The sequence below is a fragment of the Asparagus officinalis genome, chromosome 7, assembly GCF_001876935.1.
Source record: "Asparagus officinalis chromosome 7, Aspof.V1, whole genome shotgun sequence".
In the NCBI taxonomy this organism is placed as follows: domain Eukaryota; kingdom Viridiplantae; phylum Streptophyta; class Magnoliopsida; order Asparagales; family Asparagaceae; genus Asparagus; species Asparagus officinalis.
This window is the reverse complement of record NC_033800.1, coordinates 150,365,761-150,392,470: the sequence shown is the minus strand read 5'-3', so window position 1 is coordinate 150,392,470 and position 26,710 is coordinate 150,365,761. Positions and strand designations below refer to the sequence as shown.

The window sequence follows — 26,710 nt, the reverse complement described above, 5'->3', positions numbered from 1 at the left end:
AGAGTTCGTTAATATGTTCATTATGATTGAAAAGCTAAGATTAGACATCTTGATCATCAAAATTAACTACAAATCCATAATCTAAGAATCGAAACTATCGTAAGAGTATTACCAATATGTATTCAGATTTTTTCGGATACGGATACTGATATTTCACTACAAAAACATATTCCTGTGCATTGGCGAGATTGTAAATTTCTTTTGGGCAACGGTTGTATTTTTGTGATATTTGCAGTATTGATTGACCTTACGCGCTGACCCACCTGTCCCACTTGAAAGTTTTTGCTTTTTCTTTTTTTTTTCTTTTTTTTTGTATTGTTTTATTTTATTGTCTTTTAAGGATTGATGGCACATGAAAAATTATGATTAAATAAGAAACTAACAATTTGACGATTACAAGCGATAACAAATAATTTTATTAATATCTCTATGAATATTTAGACAAGTAGTTTTATTAATAGTTCGATAAAGTAGTTAGCTAAGTTATGTCAATTCTTTTAAAATATAGAGTTTTTAATTGCCTATGCTTGAATTTCACTTCAACTAGTTCACAAAATATATATACTTATCTATATCTAGTTATATCTATATCTATACTACTACAAAAAGAGGATTGATGTGTTAAAACTTTTAATTTTATTTTTTTACCCTCTCAAATTTTGATAAAATTCTATATATGTTATTATCTCTAATTAATCTTCCATTAAATAAATATAACTGCTTATTAATTATGCGCCTCCTAAATAATTATAATTATCAATAATATTATAACTATTAATTATTTAAAAATAATAAATAAAATAATTTATAAAATAAGTATACACAATTATTAGTAGTAACCAATTAAATTATTATAATAATTATTTTGTAAATTATAATAAAATAATTAAGATAATAGTATAAATAGAATGATATATTACAAAGTACTATTAAGAATTATACTATAACTCGATAAGCAATAAAAAATAGAATGGATTTTGAATCACATAAGTAGTGTAATTATATTAATAATATCACATAAATTACGAATTATACTATTTATTTAGTATTATATTACTAAATAAATCAAATAAATAATTTAATATTATTTTTAGAGTATTTTCTCAAAGATTATTATATGATACCGAATAATCTATACTTGGTAATGACTGAAAACTAACCCTTTTACCAAAAAAAATATGTAGTATTAATAATAGTACTAATTATTGATGATATTATAATAAAAATTTATAAAATATTTATAGTACTAAATTATTTAAGAGCATAATTTAAAAAAGTAAATTAGATAAATATTTTATAGTATATAGACAGTATAATTATTTTAATAGTATTACTTAAACTAAGAATTATAATATTAAATAAAGCAAATTACAGTATACCCCCATGAAATTTTAGCATTTTGTAGTAAATAGACCCTATGAGCTTTTTAAATCACACTAAACCCCTAATAACTTTTGTAGAAAGCCCCCAATATCTTTTAGATAAAATTACACAAAACCCCAATTTAATTTTAAAATGTCTTTTATGTCATTTTCTGGTTCTAATTAATTGGGGTTATCTGCGAAATTTAGAATATTAGTTTGGGGTCTTCTTTGGAACAGACAAGTCATTAGGGGTTTAGTGCAATTTTAAAAGTTTATATAGGTTGTAAGTTCACAAGCGTTTAGTACAATTTACCCTATTAAATAACTACATTAAGAGGTAACTGTTACAATATGTTGCAGGTATCAATTATAACTATTTAGCGAATATATCTAGGGAATATATCTAAGGAATATTAGGAAAAGCTAGCAATATTAATACAGCTTAGTTAATTTAGAGTTAAGTTAACAACTTTCAAGTTGGATGGCCATATTTAAGAGAACTTATAGAATTGGCAGTTTTATTTAAGAACTGTTTAGATTTGGGGACTTATTTAAAAATAGGTTAACACATGGCGATTATTACAAGGAAAACATTTAATTTCAATAACTATACAATAATAATTAATTCATACATTTCTTTTTAAGCTTTAAGCAATCATATTATATTTATTAACGCATAAAATTCAGAACTTACAACATGTACATTCACGTGCTTTGCACGTGGATTATACTAGTGTTGATAAAACTATTATCATAATTGAACATAAAATTATAGATATGATGGGCGGGGATGAGCTGCTCAGCCCGCCTATAAGTGGACCCATCTCGTTCAAAGGGCCAAGCAGGTTGAGCGGGATATTAGCTCACATGGGTTGAGGGCCAATTCAGCTCGTCCCGTGGCCCACTCAAGAAACGAGCTAAGACCATCCCGTCCTGCCACCAAGCCGAGTCACGTTAGGACGAAATGCATGCCAAGCGAACGAGCTACCGAGCCAACTCGGCCCAGTGCCCACCCCTAATTAGGCGAGTACATGATTGCTCTTTGAGACATTGTAATAAATTCCACTTGCAATGTCCATGAGATTTGAGGTTGGAATTCAGCGTGTTTATTCTATAAAGGTACCCCAGTTTATAAATCTAGTTATAATCAATTCCATCAGGAAATCCATTTTCCGCCACAGTAATGTGCTTGCCAGAATATATATTAACTAAAAAAAGGGGGAAAAAAAACGAAGGAAGAATAGTAGTAGAGGACAAGAACAAAACGTGGACGGCAGGATTCGAACCTGCGCGGGCAGAGCCCACATGATTTCTAGTCATGCCCGATAACCACTCCGGCACGTCCACCCAATCGATAACAGTTTTCTCCACCATTACTTTCACAGGCAAAGCATCACGAAGGTTCGATCACAAGGGCATTCACGCTCCTAGATTTTCAGTTACTACGGCATTCACACTCCCAGATTCATTTTTGGAGACGAACAAATCACAAATGGAATCATTAGGATGCAGATCAAGAACGTTGAAACCAGTGAAAGCTTTCTCAGTACACGATTGGAGACATCAAATATGCTGCGCGATATATACAATTCATAAAATTTAAGCAGGACGAGGGCCAAACTTCTTGCCCTTCCAACAACTTCAACCTGAAATTAACATCACAACGTGTTGTCCCCTGTTTGAATGCGCCGGTTTTCAGACCTCTCCGAAAAACATCAGTCCCTGAAAACAGGAAGCAACTCATTCACTCGATAATCATGAAATTTTCCTCAGCCGACGACGCCCAGATACAAATCACAATCCCCTAGGATTTCTGTCCTGTTTGCATCGATGCAACCAGAGGTTCCGAATGGCTGGGATCCCCATTCCATGAATGATTGCCTCCATCTGACATTCCATCCATCGTCATCAAAGACGGCTTATGAAGAGCAGAAAATTCTTTGCTCCCTTCTCCGAAACTTCCAACACATATTGTATCTCCCCTGCCATGCCAAACACCATCTTGAACATTGTTCATCTCCAGCGTTCTGGACTCCTGCCCAATCAAAGCAATTATCCGTCTTTCTTAGTTAGCTGGTTTTCCTTGATATGGGAAAATTACCAATGTTACTTCAGGCTTGTGTAACATTTCTGCAACCAATTAAAGGAAGAAAAATTTGGTAATAACCTGGGAGAGCGCGCAGCATGGACAAATGAGATGGTAGGCACACTCATCTAACGAACTGTCACTCCCCTGCAGGAAAACAACAATATCAGTTGCATTAAAACAATAAGCTCTCTACAAAAACCTTATGCAACCCCCAGTAGTTGCACACAAAGAAAAAATGCAACAAGACATAAATATTTAGTAGAGGGGCTTACCCCAATGTTAAACTGCTTCTTGATCCTAATACGAAAATAACCCACATACAGTCCTAATGAGAAGGCAAAAGAAAATCCAATGTATAAATAGCAATGCTGTCTGGTGACGCCAAATGCAATGAAGCAGGATAGAATAGCCATTACAAGGATAAAATAGATTGAACCCTGGAAAACAAAAAAGAAGAAGAAGAAATGGGTTAATTCTAGTGACGAATGCTCCTGGACAACGAATGCAGGTCACAAGAAGCCAAGCTGCTAGCTAGTTACAAGAATCTCTGCAGGGTTAGCTCGTACAAAAATCCAAAAGTGTGTTGTATTACAAGTTACCAAAAATATCAAATTAAAATGATAATCCTAATAATACGACCTTCCTATTTTATATTTGTGAGGTGCATATAAATGTTGAAACATGACTTGAATTTAAATGCTAAATATTGCATTCTGAGTAGAAGATAAGTAGAGATATCAAATAGAAAGACAATAGTAAATGACAGTATTGACATATGAATAGACTGCAGAGTGTTGGGACAAACCCGGGGCCCAATAGAACAGGATCGCAACAATAGTAGTGAAAATAAAGGTAAAAAAGATGGACACACAGATTTACGTGGTTCGGCACAAAATTGCCTACGTCCACGGGCAATGATAGAAGAATCCACTTTGAGGAGAAAACTCTGAAGTTACAATCTCTCTTTACAACGAGATACTCTCTTTATTTTCTCTCTCTCACTCTTCTATATGAGGAGTTGTTTCTAAGATGAGTTTTTCCTTAAGAGTTTGGGGCCTATTTATAGTGTTTTAAAAAATACTATATACTAATAAAATATTAATATTTTACTGTGCAGCTTTAACATTTTCAACTCTGCCGAACTTTGTTTGAAAATATGGTTTGTGGGGCCCACTCACTTTTCATTTGTCAAAAAAAGGCTACTAACTTTTGGCTGGTTGTTGACAATCTCCCACTTGAAGATTTGATTGAGCATCAATCATATCTTCACACCATACTTTCTATCTTGCTATCTTCATATTGCTTATGTCTCCGACAGATCACAAGAGGATCGATACCAAATAAATTTGTCAATATTGACTTTTTTTGTCAAAAAATCTGCTAGGTTATCTTTGGTGTGAATTTTCTGCATATCCACTATTCCTTCTTCCACTTTCTCACGAACGAAGTGGTACTAAACTCAAATGTGTTTGGTCTTTGAATGAAAGGCTGAATTTCTTACCAAATGCAAAGCACTCTGACTGTCACAAAATAGAGATATCTTCTTTTGTTCATGACCGAGTTCCTCCAGCATCATCTTCAACCACATTGCCTCTTTACTAGATTGTGTAGCTGCTACATACTCTGTTTCTGTTGTTGAAGTAGCTACAACTGACTGCAGTTTTGAAACCCAACTTACACCTCCGCCAGTAAGTGCAAACACATAGTCTGTGGTGGATTTGCTATTATCACGATCACTTGCATAATCAGAATCAACATATACACTGACAATAAAATTAGATCACCCATAACATAATGTAACATTTGATGTTCCCTTAATGTATCTTAGGACCCTCTTTACAGTATTCCAATGCTCTTTACCAGAATTTGTCATGTATCGACTAACCACTTTCACTAATTGTGTAATGTCTGGTCTTGTACAAATCATAGCAACATTAAGCTTTCCACTGCTGATACATACGGTACTTGAGACATTTCCATCATCTCTTCTTCACTGCTAGGACTCATACTGGAAGATAACTTGAAATTAACAGGAAGTGGGATAAAAATTGATTTACAATCTTGCATGTTAAAGCGCCGTAAGATTTTGTTCAAGTAATTCTTCTAAGAAATCCAAATCTTCCTATTAATTCTGTCTCGGTAAATTTGCATCCCTAAAATCTTGCTTGTAGATTCTAAATCCTCCATTTCAAATTTCCTAGCCAACTGAGCCTTTAATTCTTTGATACGATCTTTTGTTGGGGTATTGTCAATAACTAGCCGAAAGTTCGCTGCCTTTTTTTGACAAATGAAAAGTGGGTGGGCCCCACAAACCATATTTTCAAACAAAGTTCGGCAGAGTTAAAAATGTTAATGGTGCACAGTAAAATATTAATATTTTATTAGTGTATAGTATTTTTCAAAACATTATAAATAGACCCCAAACTCTTAAGAAAAAACTCATCCTAGAAACAACTCCTCATATAAAAGAGTGAGAGAGAAAAAATAGAGAGTATCTCCTTATAAAGAGAGATTGTAACTCCAGAGTTTTCTCCTCATAGTTGATTTTTCTATCCTTGCCCATGAACGTAGGCAATTTTGTACCGAACCACGTAAATTTGTGTGTTCATCTTTTTTATCTCTATTTTCACTACTATTGCTGCGATCCTGTTCTATTAGGCCTCAGGTTTGACCTAACAAGTGGTATCAGAGCCAACTTAGGGTGCTTGTATATATCTACTTATCGTATACTCTGTGGCTGCCACTAAAGGTGAATCCTCCACATCAGAAAATAAGTTAGATTATCATTTATCCTCTGAAGGTGACGAGTACTATTCATGAATATGATATTGTTCAAAAATACAATACTATTCACAAGTACGATATTATTCATGGATACGGTTACTGTTCATAAATACAGTTACTATTTATATGAAATAGTAAGAAATTATTGTTCGTGGTAGAAGTAATGACGGCAAAGTTTAAAATCAAGAAATTCGACGAGAGTAATTTCTTACCGTGGAAGTTAAAGATAAAGACTATCTTGAGAAAAGATAATTGCCTGACGGCCATCGGTGTAAGGTCGGACGACATCACAGATAATAAAAAATAAAACGAGATGGACGAAAATGCTATTGCAAATCTACATTTGGCATTAGCAGACGGGGCGCTGTCAAGCATAGAGGAGAAGAAGACAACAAAGGAAATCTGAGATAATCTAACAAAACTATATGAGGTAAAATCCATGCACAACAAAATTTTCTTAAAAAGGAGACTTTACACTCTGAGGATGGCGAAATTTACATCGATGACCGATCACATCAACACCATAAACACACTGTTCTCCCAACTCACAGCATTGGGGCATGCAATCGGTTCGAATGAACGTGCAGAACTTCTACTTCAGAGTCTACCTGACTCTTATGATCAACTCATCATCAACCAGACAAACAACGTCCTCATGGAGAATTTAGTCTTCGACGATGTTGCAGCCGCTATTCTGGAGGAAGAAAATTAGCGTAAGAACAATGAAGACATGCAGACAAGTTCACAACAAGCGGAGCCATTATCGGTAACGAGAGGAAGATCAACGGAACGTGGCTCTAATGGGAGTCATACCCATGGTAGATCCAAATCAAGAAGTACAAAAAATGTCAAATGCTATAACAGTGACAAAAGAGGAAACGGCAAATCGGAGTGTTGGCACAACAAGAAGAGTGGAGATAAAAAGTCTTCAAAGCCATTAACATCTCAAAGACGCGTTGTCAGCACATCAGACGATGGTGAAATTTTATACAGTGAAGTAACCACTATTGATGAAGGCAGAAAGATGTTTGCTGATGTCTGATTTCTGGATTCAGCAACCTCCTGACACATGACCTCCTAGAGAGAATTGTTTCACAAATATGAACCTATCTCAGGAGGATCTATATTCATGGAAAATGATCATGCCTTGAAAATTTCTGGTATTGACACTATCGAAATCAAAATGTTTGATGGTACAGTACACACTATTCAAGATGTGCGACATGTGAGGGCCTGAAGAAGAATCTATTGTCTTTAGGACAATTAGATGAGCTCGGGTGTAAGATCCATATAGCAAACAAGATCATGAAGATTGTTAGAGGGATGCTTATTGTTATAAAAGGAGAGAAGATAGCTGCAAATCTATACATGCTCACGGGAGAAACCCTGCAGGAAGCTAATTCATGTATGACATCAACCAGCCGTGGAGAAGAACAAACCATGATATGACATCGCAAACTAGGTCACATGTTAGAACGAGGCTTGAAGATTCTCTCCGATCAGAAACTGCTTCCTGGACTTAATTCGGTAGCTCTTCAATTCTGAGAGCATTGTGTTACAAGTAAGTAGCATCACCTAAAGTTCAACACATCGAGTTCTAGAAATAAGGCTATTCTGGAACTGGTTCATTCTGATGTATGGAAAGCACCAGTTACATCATTGGAAGGAGCGAAATATTTTGTCATTTATTGATAATTACTCCAAGAGATGTTGGGTGTATCCTATCAAGATAAAGGCAGATGTGTTCTCAGTCTTTAAAACCTACAAAGCGCGGGTTGAGCTTGAATCTGAGAAGAAGATCAAGTGCTTGAGATCAGATAATGGGAGAATACACAGACGGTGAATTCCTAGCATTCTGCAAGCATGAAGGCATCAAAAGACAATTCAGTATGGCTTATACTCCTCAACAAAATGGAGTGACAGAACGGATGAACAGAACTTTGTTGGAAAGAACCAGAGCTATGTTGACAACTGTAAATCTAGATAAAATCTTTTGGGCAGAAACAGTAAAAATCACCTGTTATGTGGTGAATCGATCTTCATCAAAATACAGTTAATAACGCCGATGGAGATGTGGACTGGCAAGCCAGCTGATTATTCTAACCTCCATATATTTGAAAGTCCAGTGTACGTAATGTACAATGCCCAAGAAATTACAAAGCTGGATTCAAAATCCAAAAATACTTATTCTTAGGGTATGCTGATGGAGTAAATGGGTATCATCTGTGGGATCCCACTGCCCACAAGGTTATTATCAGCAGAGATGTTATCTTTGTAGAGAACCAACGACAAAGTGAAGAGAAAGAAAATAGTTCGAGGAAGGACTCAGAGACTATAGCTGTTCAGGTAGAAGATAATTTGAATTCTTCTGAAGCAACACCGGAGCATGATATACAAGAACCGGTCGAGTCCAAGGCTCCAGAAATTCGAAGATCAACTCCTGAGATAAAACCACTGACTTGGCACTCGGAGTATATTACGGAGAGTAATGTTGCATACTGTCTTCTAACGGAGGATGGAGAACCATCAACTTTTTATGAAGCTATAAATGACATAGATGCATCTTTGTGGATGGCAGCAATGCAGGAAGAAATTGAATCTCTCCATAAGAACAAGACTTGGGTACTTGTGTCACTACCACAAGGAAGAAAGACCATTGTAAATAAATAGGTGTACAAGATCAAGCGAAATGACGATGATCAAGTGGAACGATATTGTGCTAGATTGGTGATAAAATGATATGCTCAGAAAGAAGGTATTGACTTTAATGAAATATTTTCTCATGTTGTTCAACTTACAACAGTCCGAATAGTCCTGACTATGAGCGCTATATTTGACTTACATCTAGAGCAGCTAGATGTGAAAACAGTCCGAATAGTCCTGACTATGAGCGCTATATTTGACTTACATCTAGAGCAGCTAGATGTGAAAACAACATTTCTTCATGGAGATCTTGAAGAAGAAATTTACATGCTCCAACCAGAAGGTTTTGAAGAAAAAGAAAAAGAGAACCTGGTTTGCAGATTGAACAAATCTATGTACAGTCTAAAGAAGGCGCAGAGGTGTTGGTATAAGAGATTTGATTCATTCATCATAAGCCTTGGATACAATAGATTTAATTCAGATCCTTGTGCATATTTCAAGAGGTTTATTGTTGTATGTTGACGACACAGAGAATCCTAAACCAACTACCACCGAACAGTCTTCGGTATACAAGGACTTGACAAACTGGAGGGTTATACAATGACCCAGCTGATCATGAAGTAAACTGAATGGTGTATATATATATCATAAAATAGATCAGCATCTGCTGTTGGCTATCACTCTCCACCCATGTCATCTACGTAATTTGGACGCATCAGTTGTTAACCTAGAGAATCATCAGTAAAACATAATAAGTGAAAAATGTTTCCACGGTATAGATAAAAAAAAAAGTGGGAGCGTGAGCAGTTGTTTATTCGATAGCTTAATGGTAGCATTCAGAAAATAATCTGTGTTTTTACCTATATTAGTATCTAATCAAGTACGCAAGTATGGATTTCTGAATTGGAAAACCGTCGAACCCGCATGACTTTGAACAATGAAGAGTCATGGGAATCAAGGTGACAAAAATATAGTAATTACCGGCAGTAATCTTTTATAACTCAACAAAAGGAAGGTGTAGGTTTCACCTGAAGAAAGCAGGGTCCAATGTTGGCCCTCCTCATGTTCTGCCCAAATCTATAGCACGGGCAACTGCAATCATAAGGATATTCCATCATCAGTTCAAAGGAACAATGCCTCCTAATCCCATCTTTTATTAAACTACAGCCATTTGTATAGATAGACAAGCAGGAACTTCAAACGTAGGAAAAAATCACACGCTAACAGCCCCATAGTCCAAAACACCCCAAGATTAAACCTTCTAAGCATCGCAAATATAAATTAAGGGGAAAGCCCCAAGGTAGCAATGAGGCTTATAAAAAAAAAAATCCAAACTTTAACAAATAAATCGAAGAATCAGGGAGGGCGCGCTCACCAAACGGATTGAACCGCAATCCTCCTATCCTGGAGGCAATCAAGAATTTCTCCTTCCCACATCCTCTGAACTCCCCCGAATTCCCCCTCAAATCCCCCCTCCGCTTTCCTCGAAACCCCATGCGTTTGAAGCGCCACAGTAGCGCACAGCATATCAAAATCAAGGACCGTCATTCCTCCGTCAAGCTGATCTCTATGATTCCCCTCCTCCTCCTCCTGCTCCAATTCCGCCATCAATCGAGATCAACGGTTAGGGTTTTTGGATTTATTTATTCTCCCCCGCCCCGCCCCGGCCCCGGCCCCGGCCCCTAGTTTCTCCCTTTCTATTATTAACGCGGAGTATTTATCTTTTGGGAGGAGGAGGAGACGGTGCCCTACATTAATTTCGAAACAGGAGGGAGGGAGGGAGATCATAGCATTTCGGTTTCCCTTTTCTCGGTGGTGGGCACGTGAACACTGTGGTTGGCTGTCAGTTGTCCACGTCAGCTAACACCAATCATCGAGGCCGCCATCTGGCAAACACGCGCAATCAAATCAGATGCGGGCGAGGATATTGCTTTCAATCTTCTTTTTATTAAGAGCTTTGCTACAGGGAACCAAAATATGAGACCAATAAAAGGGACAAGTGAGGTGTCCCCCATCTATTGGATAATGAGTTGGCCATCATTAATGATGACCAACTCATTATCAAATAGGAAGATGACACCTCACTTGTCCCATATATTGGTCCCATATTTTGGGTCCTTAAAGAAATTTTCTTTTATTAAAATTAAAGAGAGGAAATATTTATGAACAGCGCGCCGTGAGCTGTGATTAAAATTGGGGATTGGGCTTATCCTTTTGGGCGGGTGGGGGGATGGATTAGGGCAGCAAAGGGATAATTAAAAAGAAAAAGGTGGGGGGAAAGGGACAGCTTTGACCTCGTGGACGCAAATCCTTGTCCACATGAGGACGGGACGAAGCATTTGATTGAGACGGGGACCATATTGATCGGCTCGGCTGCGGCGAGAAACTGAAGGTGATCAATTAGTTTAAAAATTGTAGGTCGCAGTCGGTCATAGCTTGAAAAGCTGACAGGATTATTGGTTAAGCTGCACAAGGGCAGTAGGATACTCACCCGCTCAAAGAAGCAGAGGAACCCATCCCTCTTTCACAAAATTCTTGAACAAATCCACCCCGCGTCCCCCTCAGCTTATTACGTTTACAGGGGAAATGACAATAAAATAAAGCGATGGAAACGCACCAACGAGAAACGCACCCTGACGCGGGGATGCCAGACACCTGTCTAGCTATTATTAAATTTTTGAGTTTTGCTACAGGGACCCAAAATATGGCACCAATAAAAGGGACAAGTGAGGTGTCCCCCTCCTATTGGATAATGAGTTAGCCATCATTAATGATGACCAACTCATTATCCAATAGGAGAGGAACACCTCACTTGTCCCCTTTATTGGTCCCATATTTTGGGTCCTTAAAGAATTTTTCTAAATTTTTATATACATGCTGACATCTCTACTGACATCTCTACGATGCAATGGAAAATGTCGGGTTGTCGCATAAAAGAGCAAAACTACCGGGTTCTTTCAGTAAAAACCCACACGCACCCGATGAACAATAATAACACGCCCTCTCTATGCGTAGGGTCCTATCTGTAAAAACCGAGAAGCCGCGCACCCGCACCAACGCTTGATCATTTTTGCTTCGGCTCCTTGCTCTCGCGCGTTCCACGCGCCCACCCACGAAGGTACACCGCACTTGCTCTCTTACGCGCAAACGAATGCACGACCCAAAAGGAACAAACCCTAACCCGAAAAAGACGCCACACCCCCCTAACGAGCGAGACTCCGATCGCGCCGGACGCCGCCGTCTCCCGCGCAAATCCCGCCGCAGCCAGCCTCCGCCCGACGGCCAGCCCCCCTCCCCCGGCTTCTTTCTCCCGCTCCTGCCGCCGCCGCGGCCAACACTCGCCACTGCTCCCACCGCCGGCATCGCCATCGAGCCGTCGACCTCTTCCGGACGAGTCGCGGCTCCCTTACGGCGTCAGGGTGGGCCGTCAGGAACTACCTCGCGGCCGCGGAGACGACCCGTTTCCTCCTCCACGTCCGCCTCACAACCACCTCCGTCCAATCTACGGCGCGACTGGGATGCGTCGTTCTCCCCTCCCTCTGAAGGCCAGACGCCTGACGCGGAGAGTCTCAGCATAAGCTGGAAGACGACGTTCGGGACGCCTTGTACGCACTGACTCTAAGGCTCAGGATCTCGCTCAGCCCCTGGTTGACGTTCGGCAGATCCGCCTTTCAAGATCTCACATGCGTGAAGGATCACGATATGAAGGAGAGGCGTGTCTTGAGGTCGAGGAGTGCTTGGGGCTTGAGCGGTCGTGTATTATGGGGGGTAGTCGAGGGTTTGGGGGCTTTCTATGTGAGTAGGGAGCAGGGCAGGCTGGGCGGAGCGGTGAGTTGGATTACTCTGGCGTGCATCTTGTGTGTGCCCCGTGGTGGTTGTCAGGTGTCCCCGATGACGGGGCTGGCCGAACTGGAGGCAGGGGCCCACCACGCGTGGAGGAGGGGGTTAAGGCGGACGAGCTGGGCACGCCGGTGTAAGGCGGCGGAGCTGCACCCGGTGCCGGAGGAGGAGCACGAGTGTCATCCTGATGCTGATGATGAGCAGAAGGGTAAGAGGGGATCATTACCGATTTTACCTATCCATCTATTTATTTACTTTTGCATAAAAATTTGATTTTGTTGCGAATCCCGTGGAAAGGAACTTGAGCCTAGTAGGGGTTTCGATGATTTAGGGCTTGAAAAAAAAAAAATCTTTGTCGATAATGCACGACATGCACCACCATCAACAAAGAAAACAGGGGTTCTTATGATTGATTGCTTCGGGGGACTATGTTAGCTTGATTGTGAATCTACTTCCTACTGGGGATGCCACTAGTTAGGTACACTGTTTTTCTTTTAACTTTATAAGGGTAAGGATGTGATTATTGATCATAGTTGTTCTATGTGGTGAAGAAAGGCAGGGAAGTAATAGGTAGTGTACAATGATCCGATTATATTGGTGTTTTGGGTTACTGAAATAAATCATATTTTCTGGCGTTTCGATTTGTTATTTGGAGAGTTGTGGTATCTACTTATTTCATTTCATGTAATTTTGCTAGTGAGTAGTAAAATGTTAGGGCTGTTTTGTCACTATAGAAAGATAACTCATTAGTAGTATTATGAGGCATGGAGAAGTTAAAGAACTTAATTCTGTTTAGCATCAGTTACCTAAGCTCGACGACCGGGACTAATTGAAGATGAGATGGTTATGATGAAACTAGTGTAGCATGCAAAAGTTCGACTTGTTGATTCTGTTAGGTTTTATAATTTTGAGTAAAAGCATAAAGCTTAGGCCTTAGGGCTTTTGGCTGAGTATCTAAACCTGATGTGTTCTTGTTATAAGATGTGGTGTTTGAGCATGCTAAGTTAAGTGAAGGCTTACTTTTGTTGATCCTGCTAAGCATGATCCTGATGAGTAGAATATCTCAAATATGGACTAATTTGTTCAGCTCAACTTTATGATGCTAAGAGTGATCTTTAGACTTTGTTTAACCTCTATTTTTTATTTGCTTCAACTAAATCAAGATGTGCTCTCAATTTGCAATTTCACAAAGTGTGAAGGAATATCAAGCAGAAGTCTATGACTTGAGTTGCCTTCGTACTCCATTCCTGTAACACTTATTGCTACTTACTGCCCTTGTTTGCTGAATTTTTTTTTCTTTGGTCATGCTATATTGTGAGACACCTATCCTTCCCCTCTCGGTCCAATGTATTATCTTGTCATTGGAGTGCATGCATCTGCTCCAAACATGTTGACTTTGCAAGTATCATCACATGAAAACTGTAATTTGAGAGCATAGTCTTCAATGTAACTCTTAACATTTGAGGAATTGACTGGCAAATTTTTGGTTTCTTGGTTCTGCAGATGTTTGATGAATTTCCAGTTTACGGCGTGGTCCTCTTCAGTCAAGGTAAAAGCATAATTTCACTAAGTATCCATGTTTTGGCATTTAATGGTGTTTACCGAAAGGGATTTACTTTATAGTCAATAAGTATCCATGTTTCGACGTTTAATAGCATTTATCAAAAGGGCTTTACTTTGTACGTTGCATGGGTCTAGCTAATTAGTACTTTTTATGTTGAACCATGACATATTTCATTCAGCTTTAGGTTTGGCAGACCAACCGACGTGTTTCACATTTGTATCAGTTTCAATTAAGAAATTGATCTGGTTGACTTAAAACATTAGGTGTAGATTTTTTTAAGGAGTAATCACGGCAAGATGCCCAAGAAATTTATTAACTAGAGGAAATGGAAACAAATTATACGCTAAGAGGATGAGGGAGAAGAGATAAGTACAATAAGAGGAATTGAAAGTAAGGATCAGAAGTGTAGGTTTTCCTTTGGTTGTTTTGTATCTATAAGCGTTTAGCCATTGCGTGGGTTCGCGTTTAGTCATTGCGTGGGTTCTCATTCATCTTTCTTTTATATTTTCGTCATCTTTTGTTATTTTCGTTGATCCTTGAAAATTCGTTTTTTTCATGGGTTATAATCCATGTCAATCTTCGTTTGTTTTGTTCCAATAGCATTTAAGTTTTCTTTTTTCAAAACTTGCGATTTCATGTACGATAACCCACAATTTTTAGTTTATTTTTGTCCGTTCAATCCAATGACAATTAATTATGAGTACTTCAAAACTTGCAATTATCATGGGTTATGTGACCTGTGAATTTTAAAATTTTCATATTTTTCAACCAAACAACAATTGAATTTTCTTTCTTTAAAATTTGTAATTTTCATGGGCCATACCCACTTTTAAATCCATTTTTTATCCGTTCGATTGAAATGAATATTAACTATAATTACTTCAAAATTTGCAATTGTCATGGGTTATAACCCACGATCTTTAAAAATTGTCTGTTTCGACTGAATGACAATTAAATTTATCTTTAGAATTCACAATTTCATGGGTTACCCCACGAATTTTTTTCTGTTTTCATCCATTTTAACCAAATAACAGCTAATCACGGTAGTTGAAAATTCATAATTTTCATAGGTTATAACGCATGATTTATGTGCATTTTCATTTGTTTCGACCCGATGACAATTAATTTTTCTTTCTTCAAAATAAGTGATTTTTAATTATCTATAACCAAAATTTTCTACATTTTTTTTTGTTTCAACCAAATAACAATCAATTAGGTGTATTTAAAAATTCGTAGTTTTCATGGCCTAATCCACGATTTTTGTCTATGTTGGTTCGTTTCGACCCGATAGTTAATTTATGATTTTCATGGGTTTGCCCCAACCGTACTCCAACTTGGTAATTTTCATCGCCTGTTCAAGGTTGAGCCTTGGGATTTGATAATAGTCTTGAAAAGCCACCTACAAACGCTTTAAACCCAATCATTCAGGATAAAGCTTATGTCGTCTTCCTTATTGTGGTCATTGGCACAAAGCTAATAGATGCTTATTCCTCAGATATCATCATTACATCTCTAAGAAAAGTTCATGACCTGTGAGCGTTGTACCTCCATGCGACATTGCTTCTTCGAGATCTTGCTCATTGTGAAAAATTCCCCATTGTTGCTTCCCCTGGGGTCTGTGGCCGTGTCTCCCAATGTGGCTGATTATCCTCTTAGACAAGCTATTGATCATTGCTTTTGTAAAGCAATTGCTAACCCACAATTTTTGTTAACTTTTGTTCAATTTGAGTGAATGGAAATTAAAATTTTTCTTTAAAATTCATGATTTTGATACACTATAATCCACGAGTTTTGTTAGTGTTCATTTGTTTTGATCTAATGGCAATTTTTTTAGTGTACTTTAAAATTCACAATTTGTTTGTCCTATAGCTCACGATTTTTTTGCATTTTTGTTATTTTTGAACCAACGCTGTCTAAATTTTCTTAAAAATTCTTGATTGTAGTAGGTTGGCCTATGATTTTTTCATGGGTTATGAACCATGGTTTTTTTTCCTATTTTTGTTCTTTTCTTCCCAATGTAAATTAAATTTTATGTTTCCAAAATTCGCTATTTATATAGGCTATAATACACGATCTTTATCCATTTTCGTTAGCTCTTACCCAATGGCTGTAACGCATGAAATTTTCCCAATCTGTCTATTTCAACTAAATTTTACTTAATTATGCATTTAAAAGTCGCGATTTTCATAGGTTATAACCCATGATTTTTTTCCAATTTTTATTTTTTTTTCCAATAGCAATTAAGTTTAGTTTCTTCAAAATTTGATGTCAAATCAGGATTTTGGCAAATAAAGACCAAGATCCTTTGTATATACAAAGAATGAACCTAAAGGAAGGAGTAAGGATATATATATACATATATATATATATATATATATATATATATTATTATATATATATATATATTATTATATATTATGTCTAAAGGTAACTCATTAGGCTCCATCTAAGGACGCGCGTTCTGGAACCGTCCGTTCTAAAAAACTCCAATGAATCTGAGTCGTCCATTCAATAAATCAACCCCCAAAAAACAAATCCCACCCAAATATTTTGGACCGCATTCTCCTCTCCTCTTCCCTCCTCTCCTCCACCTCTTCTCCGCATCAGCCCGCCCGCGCTTAGCTCTGCGAGCAGCGACTGCCTACATCGTCGGCGCGGCTCAGCTCGCTGCCCGTGGCCCGTCTCCCCTCCTCTTCGCCCGCGCTTTAGGTCCGCCCGTTGACGCTCAGATTCGTCGAGCAGCGACGACCCCAGGCTCGCCGACCTCAGCTACCTGTGTCGTCGCCGCTTCACGAGGTCCGCGCTCGCACTGCGCACCCGTCTCCCTTTCGCCCGCGTTCAAATCCGCCCGCGTTCAAATCCGTCGCTTGTGCTCTGATCCGGTCGTGCCGAACTTCGCCGCTCGCCTCGCCGCCCTCATCACAGATCTCCTCCACCCCCTCCTCCACCCGCGAGCTGTTGCCTTCAGAGCTCGCCACCCGCGAGACATCGCGATCGTCGTCGAACCTCGAGTTCCACCTTCACGCCGAGGAGGACCTAAGTTTGCCGCCATCCACAATCCGTCGAGTTCCTCTCCGCCATCTCCTCCGCCACAGCGCGCCCGCGATCGCTGTTGTCGGAACTCGCCTCGACCTTTAGTAGTGGGGCATGTACTCATTGCTCACACTTAAGCATGTCCTAGAGGTTTTTAGTAGCATTTCTGGATTGGTGGTTAATCCTAGCAAATGCTCAGTTTTTCTAGCACGGGTGGATGGCTAAGTGTGATATATGGAATGCTTTAGGTCATACTGAGTGTCTTCACCATTCAGTTATTTGGGTGTTCTTTTGGTGTGTAAAAGATTTTTGTTTCAGAATTGTTCTCCATTATTCTTTTGGTGTGTAAAGGACTTCCATTTCAAAATTGTTCTCCATTATTATCTAAATTAGCTTCTCAGTTTCAAGCTTGACAGAGTGGGAAGCTATCTTATGCAGGGAGACGTCAATTGTTGAGTGTTACTTTTGACACACTTGTTTTCTGGACTTCTAATTATACACTTCCAAAGAAAGTGTTGCACATGATTGATTGATGATATGAGTAGAATGTTCCTTTGGGCAGGTTCTCATGAGGACAAAAAAGTGTCGCTGTTTGCTTGGGAGAAATTGTGTCAGGATATCAAATGTGGAGTCAATTTGAGTTTTGGTGCTGGGTTAAAGCTGCTATGGTATTCATGTAAAGAAATAATTACTATGGATCAAATGGATCCATGATAATTATTTAAGAGGAACTACCATTTAGAAAGCTTTGTTGAGAATCAATGACTCTTGGATGTGGAAGCAGGTGCTTAAAGTGAGAGATAAAATAGTTACAATGTGGGTTTACAGAGAATGTTATTGCTGAGCTAATTGCTTGGTCTTACCAAGGAAAATTCAAGAGGTACAAAACTTGAATAAGTGGGTATAAAATTTTTTGTCCAGAACAATGCGTTACAAAACTTGCGTAAGTGGATACAAAATTGAGCTAAGAAGGTACAAAACTTAAATAAGTGAGTACAAAAATTGAATAAATAGGTACAAAATTAAATAAGTGGGTCTAATAATTGAGCAAACAGACCCAACCCCAAACCATCAGATACCAATATATTGAAGTATACCATAAGCCACAATCATTCACCATAAAAGTAAACAACATAACAAAAATAATATATCAGCTTACCGATGCAAACACCAAAAGATGTAAAAACTTCACAGGAATCATTTGTCAACATACAAAAACAATTCCTTCTACATATGGCAAAAAGCTCAGAGAATAGCAAAGGCCTAAATAACATTTACAATGAACATTCTGTTATTTTCACTTATCCACATAATATCATCCACATTCCCATACACAACACCAACCAAGAAAAAAATTAAAATAAGATTTACAAAAATGAAGAATCGCGTGCATACAAGAGAGCTGCACAAAAATTTGCTCTGTACTTTGCACAATCTCCTGAGATTGTTATTGATCGCTTTTTAAAAAAGCTGTTAATGAATTCAAGCATAAAGATCCCACAATCTAAGGTTTTGCATTTAGCAAAAAAATATTCGATATAAAAAATGACTGTGAAAAAAATGAACTATTAAATTACTATATAGATCCTTTTAATTTGTTCGAAGCCATGACTTGGGGGCTACGATTACGACAAAGTGGAAACTCGCGGGTGAGGCCGGGAGCGGCAATGGCGAGTTGGGAACTCCCGCGCGACGTGAAAGGATCTTCGACGGCGGTGAACGTGGGCGGAGGAGAGGAGGCGGGTGGAGGACAAGACACGGCGGGGTCGAGGGAGGCTGGCGGTCGGCAGATGATGTGGTAGCTCGGTTCGCATGGCTCGGGCGGATTTGAGCCGTGGCGGTGATCTGAAGAGTGGGTGAAGAGGAGGGGGCAGACGGGCGAGGCGGCGAGTGCGGACGCGGTGAACGAGCGGCGATGCTGGTAGCTAAGGTAGACGATCTACGTGCTCGTGCGTGCTCGGCGTATCTGAGCGCGGGCAAAGAGGAGGGGAGGCGGGCGGGTGGCAAGCTAACGCGGTGGCGTGCTCAGGCGGAGCACTGAAGGAGTGGGCGGGTGCTCTCCTGACGTGGAGGAGAGGAGGTGGAAGGAGAGGAGGTAGAGGAGAGGAGATTGGCGCGGCCGCAAAAGATTTGGGTGGGGATTTGTTTTTGGGTTGATTTTTTGAATGGTACCACGTCAGATTCATTGGAGTTTTTTTGAACGGTACGCTCAGATCGCAGGGCGTCCTTAGATGGAGCCTAATGAGTCACCTTAGATTCATATTACCATAATATACATATACCGTATACGTATACGTATAGTATACATATACGTATACACATCAATAAAAGGATTTCTTCCAAAAGAAAATACGTAATTTAGAAGAAAGATTAAAAGGAATATAATCAAAAGGATTTATTCCAAAAAGAAAATACGTAATTGAAGAAAAGATAAAAGGAAGATATATATAAATCAAAAAGGAATGTTCTTCCAAAAGAAAATACGTAATTAGAAGAAAAGATAAAAAGGAACGGCACATCTAAAGAAAATACGTAAATTGAAGATAATATAAATAAGGAACGCACATCTTTTAAATGCAGACAATAGGGACAGCTTTGCGAAATGAATGTTATAGTAATAAAAGGGTTAATATAAATGTTGTGTGTGTGTGTATTAGAGAGAGATCCTTATATCAACTTAGGGAGCCATCCACGCAATTTTCTATCGCATTGATGATACCTAGGATCGCATGGCTAGAGTTGAAAAAACTATATATATATATATATATATATATATATATATATATATATATTAGAGAGAGAAGAGAGAGAAGAGAGAGAGAGTAAGCTCCTATCAACTTAAGTTGAGTGTGCACCAAACTTCCTAGCCATTCATTTTTACATGATAAAAAATCTTTTCATATGCTGGCAAGGATCCCTAGACAATATGAGTGCTAAAAAGTTTGGTGGCAACTTTTTGCTATCCACGTTAGTTGACACAAGTTTTGGCTCTGCTCTGCTCCTCTCTAATATATATATTATATGTTTATATATATATATATATATATATAATATATATATATTATATATATATATATATATATATATATATATATGTAGTGGACAAGTTTGGTGGACAAGGTCCTCGTTCTTACTTAAGTGACATAAGTTCAGGCGCCTCTCTCTCTCTCTCTATATATATATATATATATATATATTATATATATATATATATATATATATTATATATATCTATATATATATATATATATATATAATATTATATATATATATATATATTATTAGATGAAGCTACATCCAACTTGAGTGGATAAGGAATCTTTGTCCTCCTAAGCTTTTCTTCCTTGATTTTGTCGTGGATCTACAGTAAGATATGAAGACCATTTTTGTGTATTGTGGTATTTTCTTGATAGCAAATCTAAACACCAATAGAGTGGAGTAAAAAGTTAGCGAGGATTAAGAGTTGTTATCGCATTCAAGTGGATTGTAGGTATTATCTCTCATCTTCTCTCTCTCTGTTTATATATATATTTATATATATATATATATATATATATATAAGATATATATATATTTATATATATATATAATATATATATATATATATATATATACACACACTTTAAAGATAAATATTGACAGCTAAAAGCTTACTACATTGCTTATTACATAATATGATAGATTATAAATGAGGGGGGGAATTTATTTACACTTCAATTAAATTACCTTAAAATTGATTTATTGAATTAGATTTGACAAATTAAAGTTTAAATTAAAAACACACTGGAATTCCCTATTTGAAAGTGTTTATGCTTCAGACTGGAAAACCTATTCAGATGGAAAAAAACGCCATGTACCTATTTAGAAAAACCTTTTATAAGGAGTAAACCTATAAACTATCATAAAACCCCAAAAGTTTAGAAAATAACCCCTAAAAAGTGTTAAAACTACAATACTTTGTCCTTAACAAAACCACTATGGGTTTTCTTGTTCTGTTCACCGCTTTGGACCCCCGACGAACTCCGGACGAGGAGAGATTATATGACGTTCCTTTCGAGAGGAGATGGGATGGCAATCACTTCAGTAGATCGGTTGGAGCTTTAGCAGTGGTTCAAGGGTGAGAAAGATTAGGAGGAATCATGTGAAACATACGTTGATAAGATAACTTGTAAACAAGCGGGTTAGGGTTATTGGCGTCTTAAAGAACAGAACCGTTTGTCCCAAGTAAAGTCTTATTGTTACCTCTTTTTAACGTCCTCTCACGTGTGAGTAAAAATAAATCTCGCCGTTAGTGACCTCTGGCTGTTTGGTGTGTGTAACCGCACCCAAAAATCGTACTCGACATGTGGGCGCAACGGATAACCCTAGGCTGTGTCGAGGTTATCTTTGTTATAACCTACAATTTTTAAAATATTCATTCGTTTTGAAGGCCCTTAATGACAATTAATTTTCTTTTCTTTAAAATTTCGTGATTTTCTATAGAACTATAACCATAATTTTTGCTACATTTCTTCGTTTATCGCTCCAATGGAACTAATTAGGCCGTAAGCGCGTAGGTTGGAAAATCTTGCAATTTTCATGGATTTTAACCTAATAAATTTTTTGTGCCCATTATTGGTTTGTTTTGGACCAGATGACAACTATGTTTTCTTTTTCACAATTTGCAGAATTATTAACATCACAATTTTTGCCCTATTTTTCTTTTCACTTCCGAATTCGAAATTAAGTTTATTCCACGAGTTTTCATGGGAAGGGACAACAATTATTATCCATTTTGTGTTCATTTTTTACCCAATATCATTAATTAGTGTGTAGCTTGAATATTCACAATACCTAAAACTATTTTTCAATCAATTTCTACCAAATATAAATTATATTTGCAGCACTTTAAAATTCACATTTTCATTGGGTTATTGCCCATTGGTTTTGTCAATTTTATTTGTTTCATTACCAATAGTGATTTGAGCTTTCTTTTTGAAAATTTGTGTATGCTTTCTTCTAGCTATAACTATGATTTCTATTCATATTCATTTCTTTTCAACCTTATAGCATTTATTACTCATACTTAACAATTCACTTTTCATGGCTATATCACTATTTTTTGTCAGATTTTAGTCTGTTTTGAATGCCAATGACAATTGATTATGATTAGTTCAAAAATTTGCAATTAAACGTAAAACATTTTTAAAATTTTCTTTTGTTTTGAGCTGGATGAGAAATAAATTCTTTCTTTGAATTGTGATTTTAATGAGGCTATAACACATGACTTTTTGTGCATTTCATTTGTTGCTACTCAATAGAAACTAATTAACAGTTGAAATTGCTGAATGTTTATGCATTATAACCTACTAATTTTTGTCCATTTTCGTGCTGTTTTGACTCCAATAAGGTTCAAGTTCTTTTCTTCAAAACTTGTTGTTTTATGGGCTGTTATAACCAAATATTTCTCGGCACTTTTTGTTTCTTTTGACCTAATAGCAATGACAGTTCAGGCGTATTTTAAAATTTACAAATTTTCATGGGCAATGACAATTTTTGTGCTATTTTCGATAAATGTCCCGGTCATTCTCATAGGCTGTTTTGATCCAATTGGCAATTAGTTATGCATGAGCTAAATTAACGGACTTTCAATATGGATTTAACCACATGGTTTTTTCTCAATTATTCTTGTTTTTTTTGCCAGAATGCCAATTAAATTACTCTTTGATAAATTCGTAATTTAAGATGGTTGTAAACCCATAATTTTTCGTCGATTTTCGTTCGTTTCGACCTAATGACAATTTCATTGGCGTTGCTTGTAAAATGCTGCACTTTTATATACTATAATGCAAAGCATTTTGTCCATTTTCAGTCATTTCGACACTAATGACATAATTTAAGTTTCTATTTCTTACAAATTTGCAATTTCAATAAGCTATAACTCACTTTTTTTGTTGTTTTCGACTTGTTGGAAATAAATTATGCCATACTAAACTTGTGATTTTAATATTGGTAGCCCCATGTTTGTGTCCAATTTCATTTCTTTTCACCCAATATGGAAAGTATTTTTTAGTCTTGTAAAACTCAACGATCTCAGGGCTTATAACATGTTTTTATCCATTTTGTTAGTTTTACCCTAATGACAATAATTGGGAGTATTTCAAACTGTCGCAAATTTTTCATGTGCTAATATCAAATTTTTTTTCATTTCTGTTAATTTTAACGTGCAAATAGGAATTAATTATTCATAGTTAGTTCAAATTCGTGATTTTCATGGATGATAACTCATAGGTTTGTGTCAATTTTCATATGTTTCACTCCATTGCAATTGTAAATTTATTCCAAATGTGCGGTTTTTTTGTGGACTATAAACCGCAGCAACATTATTAAGTTCATTAATGTTAGGCACTTTGGTTCGTTTCAACCAAATTCTTTTAAGTTATCCCCACATTGGTTAATGTGCCCCGCACATTTCTCTTCATATCTCCTCCCCTCCGGTCTCCTCCACTTGCACGCGCCGGCTAGTACGCAGCACGGGACCGGTTACTCACCGCCGCCCTTTTTTAGCTTGCTGAACCTGCAATTTTATCATTTGTCGTATTCGACTCGATGGAGAATTAATTGTGTAGTACTTCAAAATTACGATTTCGTGGGTTATAGACCGTACAATAATTTGTCCATCATTCTTTTCAGTGCTAATGGGAAGTTAAGTTTTCCTGCATTTAAAATTCAATGATTTTTGGGTAGGCTGTATATAACACACGATTTTATCCATTATGGGATGTTTTAACCCATGATGGAAATAGTTAGTAGTACTCAAAATTCGCATTTTTATTTTCTATGTAACCAATGAGAATTTTCGCATTTTGTTTGCTTTACGTTGCCGATATCAATTGAATTTTATTGGCTTCAAATTCATGATTTTCATAACAGGCTACTAACTCATGGTTTCTGTCTATTTTCATTTATTCGACCATAATGGAAATATCTCTATGTACTTCAAAAATTCACGAATGGTATAAGTTTTAACAGCATGTTTTTAGTTCCACATAAGTTGGGATGCACCGTGTGTGCTCATGATCAAATATCTTGATTTTTTTGTTGTGTCTTTATTTTAGTAAAACATGGTTGCAAAAAAGTTTATGTTACCAATAAAATATATTAGAAAATTTTCAAAATGTCTGTGTGGGTAAAATCTTGTGGTTTCAATTTACCTTCTAGAAAATAGTGAAGTTTAGGGTTTAAAATATTCATGATAAAAGCAATTTAAGTTAATTGAATGTCTAATTAAAAATATTAATGATTTAAGGAATCAAGTTCGAAGGAGCTGATTATCAGATTGGATAAAATAAAAATTTTGATTCAAATAAAATGTTAGCTTTAACTAGTCCTATAAAGATTTTATTTTAGCTAATGTTACGCGAAGATTAATTGTTGTGGGAACTTTGGTGTGAAAGCTACTAAAGCGCAATATGTATTGTACGGAATTAAGTTCCTTTCTAAAACTTTTTTTTCTAAGTCAAATTGCCAAATTCAGCGAAAAAAAACACAAATTATGTGACCAATTTCAAAATCTGGATGGTTTGAATCCTTCCACATCTTCTCACACTGACACTAATTGATTCTCACCAACAAGTTCCCAAAAATGACTTAACCGCTCCTCAGATGCTTAGAAAAATTCTGAATATGAGAATGATTTTACACAATAGGCACTCAAGGTAAAGATTGTTTTTGACCTCAGATCTAATCTAAGACGTCAGCGCAGTATATAAGGTATTAAATAATAAGAGCTAGAAATGTTATATTCTACAATCCACAACAATACGCATATTCCATGTTAGACATGCCTTCATAAATTTAATTAAGTGAAAGCGAGTAAGGATTAAATGCAAGGCAACACATTATTCCGTCCAATATTTAATTCCATATTATGAAAGGCGGTTCAAATCAAAAGAATATAAAACGCCTATCTCAATTTTAAGGGATAATAGTTCTCCAGAGAACGCTTAATAGAATAGATTTTCAAAAGGTTAGATGTTATAGGATAAATCTGAAGGACAAATTAATACAAATCAATCATTAGAGGTGGTAGACTTGGTATAAAAGGCCGCTCTTATAACATTGATATCGAACATGCAGCTTTAAGTTACCTTCGTCTCTATAGAATAATTTCCTTTTGGGACCCAAATTAGTGGACCTTCGAGGGATAGGTGAGTGGCATAGTTCACAAGCTGGCATTCAAGATAAGTTAATAGGTTAGTCTGGGTACTTAAAAACTTTCGTCCTCCTCATGATCTTGCATCTTCCCTCGTTGCAGTTCTCTTATCCTCTGCCTTCGCCACGCATAATTCCTCTCTCACCTCATCGACCTCACCGATAGTCCTGCTCTCTCATCACGTATTTGTCATCCGCGTATCTTTGTTGTCGGTAGTTGGGGCCTTACTCTTGTCGTGGTCTTACAAAATCTGAGAACGTTCTAGGAAAATTTCAGAATTTTAAAAACCCATCTTTCATGCATTTAGTGAAGAAAAAACGCGTCAAATCGGCGCTGAACAATTCTCCAATTTTGTCCCTATTATAAATTCTACAATTTCTGCAAATTTTCATGGAACTTAAAAGGTAGGTACGATCCATCTCTCTCGTTTTGTAATAGAAAATTAAGATATCCCATCATATTGGATAGTGACCTCTATTATGTTTAGTTTTAACAATTGTGTCGACCATTATTAATTGGTTGATGACATTGTTGAGGAGAGGTGGTGGTGATGAGCAGAGAGATGGAAGATTGGTGCTCCGGCGTCACAAGAAGAGGCGCTACAAGTGTGGGGCGGCAGTTGGCCATGGGAGGGCCGTTCTTAGCCGCCCTTGGTTGCTGGAGGTGACGATTGATATTTTTATCTAGTGCGATGGATGTCATAGGTGAATGCGGGTGCCAGGATTTTGGACTCGAGAAAGAGATGCATCAACAATTGTTCTATGCCAACAAAATACACCCTGCATTGTAACTATTACAGACAATGTTAGATTTTGGCCGCAGCTCATTTAATTATGCCAGCATAAGGCATTGCAATCAGCCTGTCCTATCATTTGTCGAATTTTGGTCCTCCTAGCATTACTCTTGTTTTATATATAGTTTCTCAAATTCTTCAATACCTTCAATATTAGTCATTATGAGCACTTTAAAAGATTTCACGACAATATAAAAATTATTGAGACTAAAAGGCACTAAATGGCTAAATACCATTTAGAAATATTTGTTGCCTATAAGGTTAGTATCTAGTCCTATTAGGATGCTTCTTTTGAGCTTACCTGGGTGGTCATTGAGGGAAAATTCGGGTGGTGAACGCATTATACTAGCACTTCTTGTACGTAATCGCTTCAACCTTAACAAAAACTCTAACTACACCAAACATA

General features: G+C 37.2%; 1 protein-coding gene, 1 long non-coding RNA gene and 1 other non-coding gene across 4 annotated transcripts in view; 1 reads left to right on the top strand and 2 right to left on the bottom strand.

Annotated features, from left to right (window-relative positions):
• Window positions 2,630-2,711, bottom strand: TRNAS-AGA. The gene has a single exon. It is a non-coding gene; the product is annotated as a tRNA-Ser (tRNA).
• LOC109850623 (protein PLANT CADMIUM RESISTANCE 7-like) lies at window positions 2,872-10,761 on the bottom strand. Of its 2 annotated transcripts, none has more exons than XM_020420673.1 (5): window positions 10,256-10,736; window positions 9,909-9,972; window positions 3,726-3,890; window positions 3,532-3,597; window positions 2,872-3,399 (listed from the first exon to the last, which is right to left on the bottom strand). In XM_020420673.1, the coding sequence occupies exons 1-5, from the start codon at window positions 10,486-10,488 to the stop codon at window positions 3,169-3,171; spliced, it is 759 nt and encodes a 252-aa protein (XP_020276262.1). In that variant the 5' UTR covers window positions 10,489-10,736; the 3' UTR covers window positions 2,872-3,168. The 2 variants fall into 2 exon arrangements, with proteins under 2 accessions (XP_020276262.1, XP_020276263.1); XM_020420674.1 differs by having other exon boundaries at window positions 3,312-3,446; window positions 10,256-10,761.
• Window positions 12,855-26,710, top strand: part of LOC109849898 — a 22,990-nt gene continuing 9,134 nt past the window's right edge. The window contains exons 1-2 of the long non-coding RNA XR_002249263.1: window positions 12,855-12,928; window positions 14,224-14,269. This is a non-coding gene — a long non-coding RNA (uncharacterized LOC109849898). The remainder of the gene's footprint in view (window positions 12,929-14,223; window positions 14,270-26,710) is intronic.